Raw genomic sequence first — 6,374 nt, forward strand, 5'->3', positions numbered from 1 at the left:
AGCATAGTTGCTTCATCCGTCAAAAATGACAGCCTCGTCCGTATGGCATTAATTGCAGAGTTTACACCACATTCCACAGCAAAAGATATCTCAACGTTCGCAGTAAACTACATCCGTATTCCCTCCTTTTAAGCATAGTAACTAGGTGAAATTAACAGATCCGACAGAACCCCACGTTGCTCCTCGGTAAATGCCAGCATGTCTTCATGCCAATTATCTTGATGGGTTCTCCGGAAATCCGAAAAGAGCTTTTGAACCGACACCTGTAACAGACAACTGTCAAGGACACGACAAACAAAATGCTCAAAGGAGAAACCAAATTTGTCTTACCCCAACAGGAGCTGGATCTCCCACACTTCTCGCGAGGAGAACAAGCACATCCGGCATCCACTTTGGGACTTCATACGGAAATGCCTGCACCAAGGCGGATAACCCAAGCACTGCCGCGTGTCTCTTTGCAAGCAACAGCTGTTGCTGCTGCTGTTGACCTGATGTCAAAGTAGGAGGTTCTTGTCCTCTACGCCGTCGGGGAAGGGAACTTGCAGAAAGTTGACCTTCAAATCGTGTCTGAAACAGGAAAATGATGAATTAGTTGGTCGAGGAACTGGACAAGCCAACAAAAATGTGGTCCGCACCTTCAATTCCAAAACCGCCTCCCTTTGCGAGCATCTAATCAATCCCGATAAAGTAACAGAAGCCAACTGCCTGACTTCCACTTGTGCATCCTCTAACAATCTCGATACACTTTCTACAACTCTTCTGACCACATCTCCATCCAGCAAGAATAAATGTCTAAAATAAAAGACCTGCAGTGTCGGTAGCACCCGCCAGCGGACCTGCCATCGTTTGGTCGCTGATTCTGATGGCGAGTCGCGACCAGTGACAGTCCCCTCGGTACCAGCTTTCAGTAGCATCTCCACAGTATTGGGTACCATTTCCTGCGGATGGGGTGTGTTGGCGTACATTTGGGCAACCGCTTTGGCGCTTGCCTGGAGGTCCTGATCGGCATGCACTTGCATTTGCAACAGTTCGGGAACCAGGTATGGAAGATAAGGATACAGTCCCGCAACACGCGATGTCATGATAGCATCCGACAGCCACGACATTACTAGTCAGAACGATCGAGTCAGCTATAATTGTACCAGTGGGACGATGAAAAAAACGACACACGAGATTCACGGTACTCACCCGTCATTCCCGCATTTTTATAGTCCACCGCATCTTCCTGCGCATTCTCCTCTGCTCTCAACTTCCTCAATTCCCCAACAACTCTCTCCATCAAAGCCTGGCCTTCGTCATCCACCTTTGTAGGTACCGCTGCAGAGCCGTCGATAACTCGGGCGACCACATCCTCAACCGATCGTGCACCAACGTACCACTTGATTTGCAACATGGAGTTTATACTTGCCCCCAAATTCTGTCTAACCTGCTCATAGGGATGGTGGATGGCTGAGAGGTATGTATCTAGCAGTGGATCAATAACTGGGGTAAGCCGCCAGTTGAAGATGGAGAACAGAGTTCGAATGTTGCTGAGTTTCTTGGATTCCGTGAAGAACGACTGCGAAGCAGGGTCAAAAGTCTGGGAAAAGATGATGTCGAGAAGAGGCCGTACGCGGCGAGGATCGCGGCCAGTCTGTAGAGCCCATAGCAATGAATACAATGCATCACGCGCAACCTTTAAAAACCAAACTTACACAAATGAATCTGATAGACGTGCTCCATAAGAGATAACTTTCCGGATTGGCGACTGCCAACCCACTTGCTATCACTTTGCCCACCCACTGCCAGAGCTTTTCTTGCTTGTTCCAGTCCCAATATTTTGCGCCCCGTACTATACCCCCAATCGCCTCGGCCACCGCCCTTTGTTTCGCTTTGTCTCCGCTTTCCTTTATCAAGTCCTCTAAAATGGGTTGCACGGATGCTACTGGTCGGTCTTCCAAGATTGTGAAAGCACACTGATAGAACATTGCTGCGTGAGGATTAAATCGCTCGGCGGGCGCGATACCCCGGGCGGCTTCAGAGGGATTGATGCGTGACGTTGCTTCCTCAGAACGATAGCGGAAGAAGGCGCGCCAAAATTCGGACGACGCAAGTTCTGACAAGAGCAGCTGCATGGTTTCTGGCGAATCAAGATCATTGTATGGTACAGTATCACTTGTCCGCGATGAAGCACCCTTGACGATCTTATACTTGGCTGGCCAGCAATACCATCCCACGTTTGAACTGTCCTGGAATTCGGTCGCGGTCCATGCGTCATCACCTTGAACCGTTTCTACACTCTTTCGCAAAAATTCTTGCGTATCCGCTGGACTAACACCCCCGGGGCCAGCCTTCACCCTTTTTCGGAACTCATTCGACGGAGTCTTGCCAACCTCTTTTGCTCTTCGCTTAATGATAACCAAAATCTTGCTCAACAATTTCAGGGAAATCTTTCTTATTGTGAGCTCTTCCGAATTCACACCGGTCAATGCTAACCGAGTGACTTCGACGGGGATAGGTTCATCCTCTCGTAGCGTCAGTTCAAGAAAGGTTACAGTCATTGTGCGATAGCTCACAGGAAGGCTTTCAGTTCTTAAAATATCAACCAACTCAGAGATCTAGGTGGTAGTCTGTCAGGTACGGCAATTTGCAGCTGACGACACCGCCGCTTCCTGGTATGTTAAATATACTTACCATACTCTTGTATTCCTCCCGATCACGATGTGATCGGTTTGACGCCTGCTTCTTTCTCTTTTCAACATCCGCTGCCACAGACTCCCTTCCAACTAGTTTCTTAGCCGCACTCTGAGCGTTCACCGATACATCCGTTCCAATTGCAATGTCTTGGAACTGGGTCAATATTTCTTTGGAAATAAGGGTCCACCTCTTCTGGATAGATGGCTGTGGGAAAGTATAATCATGTTAATGATCACAAATTCGAGTATCATCACCGCATATTCAATCGCGCACCTTGTCCGCAACATGCGTTCGCGTCAGAGCCAGCAACATTCCTCGCAAAAACTCATAGTTCCTCAATGACAAATCCAGCATAGCGGAGCTCTTCAAGACATAAAGCGCACCCTTCATCCTATCAGCATCCTCCTCCCCCTCCCCGCCATTACGGACATGTTTTTCGAGCTTTTGACTCAAGAATGCGTTCATCAGCTCCCACTTTCCTGCACTCTCCACCATTTTGACAGCCTCCCAAAACACTCTCTTCTTCAAGCCTCCTCCGAAACACCGAACGACAGGACTCAATACACGCTGCGCTTCCTTCCTGACCACGGCATATCTTCCGAAACACCAATAAACAATTTCCTCTACAGCCGCATCTGATATTTCGCTTCGCGTCTGCTGCGATGCATTGTAATGTAATCTAGCAACATGAATTGTACACGCTCTGGTGATTAAAGTGTACCGCGGTAGATGACCGCGAGCAAGGTCCTTGCTGCCTGCAATAGTAATCTTCATGTACTTGTACAATCTGACAAGATTCTCATAAGCATTTCGATTGGTGCCACGGTCGGTGAGGTAGATTTGTATGCAGCGCAAAAGCTGCTTTACACTTTCAGTGTCATCCTCTTGGTGAGTGCGGAAAAATACGGATGCGTCCCTCATAAATCGGCCAATGTCATCCCGTAGCCTTTGAACTGTTGAATATCTTGGATCGTCCGGATTAGAGAAACAGTATGCGGCTGCCAAGGGTCGCTTGCGTTGACGAGCGTCGTCCTCTTCGTACGCTTCAACAGCTGGCGCGTCGCCATCAACATCCATAGCGTCCACAATTCTGCCTTCACAGCTCGCAGGTGGCACCAGGCAAGTCATTCCCCTCAAGCAGTTCCTCAAGAGCGACAGCCATCTTTGAAACTCGGATGAAAACTCGCGTTGGTCTCTGTGATGTCCGGCAGCCTCCGCCTCCCGAATTAGTGTCGTCATTTTCTCGAGCGCAAGGGGAACAAACTCAGTGACGAGCTCCACCACGAATGCTAATTCCTCCTCGTCGGGAACATGCCAATCGATATCCAGGTTACGAGGATCCCCAGGCATTCCCCAATACTTGTGACTGTTGTTTATAAAATCTATCACGAAAGTAAATAAAGCGCATCAACCATAGCATAAGTCCCTCGTAGACTCACCAGGATCATTCCACGCGTGCTTCCCATGACTTCTCGCCTCGAGCGGGTATATCGTGCTCGCATTCAGCATCATAAACCTCACCAGTTTCCCGGCCCATTTGTATCCCCTCCGTGCACGCGTACGCGCTAGTGTCTCTCGCGCGATTTCCAACAGCGTATCCTTGTGTTGCAGCATGTCCTTTCCGCTCTTGATCAGTACACTGTACAAGATACATTGATACCAATGCAAACTGGCATCTGACATGGCAGCAAACCCAAACGGGTGTCCCGATGAGGAGTAAGCGGATGAAGGTTGAGAACCTGCCCCATGCTCCAGTTCAGTCAGAATGCGGTCACGGCAGAGTGGTACAAATGTGGCAAGACGGGTTGCTGGGGCGCCAGTTACAGAACAGAACATTCCTATCCGAATGATATTAAATGGCGGTTCATTCCAAACTCTTGTAAGGGATCACCTACCAATAGCTTTGGTAGCATTAGGAATGACATTTTCGGACACAAAATTGCTCACTTTGCGCAAGGCAATCGATTCAATATCCGGTGACATTTGTGTAAATAATAGCTCGCCAGTGAACTAAAAGATTCAGGTGTCGATTAGGTTCTTCCGCACATGTTAGCAAACGCAGTATGCCGTTGCCCCAGGTTTCACTTTGACTGCTTACCTGTACTATCAAAATCAGCGACGACTCTAGAGAGCCTTTGCTTTTGACATTGCCATGTTGTTGAGGCAAGTTTTCAAACTGATACCATGAGACAAGTATAAGTTGAATGGAAATGTGCTCACGGTAAGCAAGATTGACGCAACGCAATTTACCATGACAAAGACTCTCTCAAAGAATCGTCCAATCCAATCCTCGAAAACAGCAGTGCCCATTCGACACATCTCATCTTCCTCGTCCACGTCCACATCCATGCCACTAGTCTCAGCAAGATCAGCCCCCATATCCACCTCGATCATATTAACTGGGCGATCAGCTGGCTGGGTCTGTCCACCGGGCCCTCGGTTCCGCTTAGTCAAATCAATTAGTGGAGTACATGCAATCGCATGACGGATGAAAAGGAGTGTGACAGAGGTCTTGGTGGGATCATTTACATCAATGCCTGGGATAGCCAAATCCAGGAGAGCTGGGAGGTGTCGGCCTCCTTGGGGATAGTGCTTGCGATTAAAAAGTGGAAGGACCACATTGTACAAGGCTCCCAAGCAACTAATCGTGCGGTGATTCTAAGGCAATATATGGGCAAACTATAATTAACAATCATAATCATCATGTCAACATTGTCTATACCAGGCTCGTACCTCTGTTAACGTCTCCAATGCCGGATAGATCCTGTCTAGCAGCCCAGGAAGGATAGACTCTGGATGAATCCACGCCAAGTATTTTAGAGCACTATGGGTGCTATTTACAGATAACGGATCCTTCCCAAACATTGAGAGGTAGGCTACTGGTCGCAAAAGAACCACAAATTCCTTTCGCATGGCGGGGGTGATACGATAAGCCACGGGGGTCTTACAATCCGGTTCAGACTCTGTTAGGGCCACGACACAATTAAATAATCGACTTTATACATATCCTACAGAAACAGGTCATACCTTGCTTGAGCCTTTTCATGAACTGATAAGCCAACATTTGCAAGAGTCTCGTCAACATAAACGACCATCTTCCATAATTCGACGGGTGGAAGTAGCTTTCGATAGCCTGTATCATCTCCGCCAGATGCTGCATACTTTTGGTCTGAGGTGGAGGCGGCACGTTACCATCCCCTTCCGGACCATTCTCGGGAAACATGGTCCAAACAATGAATGCCGCAAACGGGTCCACACCCCCCTTTTGTCCAAAGATATCACCAGAGCCAGTCATGAGTAATGCTCCTAAGCTTGCAACACCGGGACTGCCCATATTTCCAGTAGATAGGCCATTCGTTCCGCTTCCCACTGGTAGATTCAAGTTTCCTAGTCCCGCGGAGAAGACCTGTCGAATTTGGTCCTGGGTCCAACCAACATTTGAGGGACAATGTATTTGTGCTTCCGCTAACCTCCCCAGGATATCAATAAATAGCGAGGCATCGCCTGATGATGGTCGCAACAGTGACCAGAGGTTAAAAATGGTCGGTACCCAATAAAATACTGGAGGGGCCGGATCAGTTGGCAGACCGGCCATCAACGGCGGAGGAGTATCGACAGGTAAGAAGATCGTCAACATGGCTTTCGTAATAGAGAACTGCATATTATCATGCACGTTAACTTGAGGAAGGAACTGTGGG

The 6,374-nt window shown here is 48.5% G+C and overlaps 1 protein-coding gene across 1 annotated transcript; it reads right to left on the minus strand.

The window, feature by feature from the left end:
* Positions 1-7: 7 nt before the first annotated feature.
* SPPG_06655 (uncharacterized protein) lies at positions 8-6,313 on the minus strand (the record flags this gene model as incomplete). The annotated part of the gene is made up of 13 exons (XM_016754856.1): positions 8-263; positions 331-567; positions 636-1,108; positions 1,189-1,633; positions 1,695-2,597; positions 2,674-2,880; positions 2,950-4,058; positions 4,116-4,514; positions 4,572-4,686; positions 4,775-4,852; positions 4,927-5,334; positions 5,410-5,639; positions 5,704-6,313. 13 exons carry the CDS (start codon positions 6,311-6,313, stop codon positions 129-131), a joined length of 5,349 nt encoding a protein of 1,782 aa, XP_016606296.1. The 3' UTR covers positions 8-128.
* Between the last annotated feature and the right edge of the window lie 61 nt (positions 6,314-6,374).

This window comes from Spizellomyces punctatus, assembly GCF_000182565.1.
Source record: "Spizellomyces punctatus DAOM BR117 chromosome Unknown supercont1.12, whole genome shotgun sequence".
NCBI lineage: Eukaryota > Fungi > Chytridiomycota > Chytridiomycetes > Spizellomycetales > Spizellomycetaceae > Spizellomyces > Spizellomyces punctatus.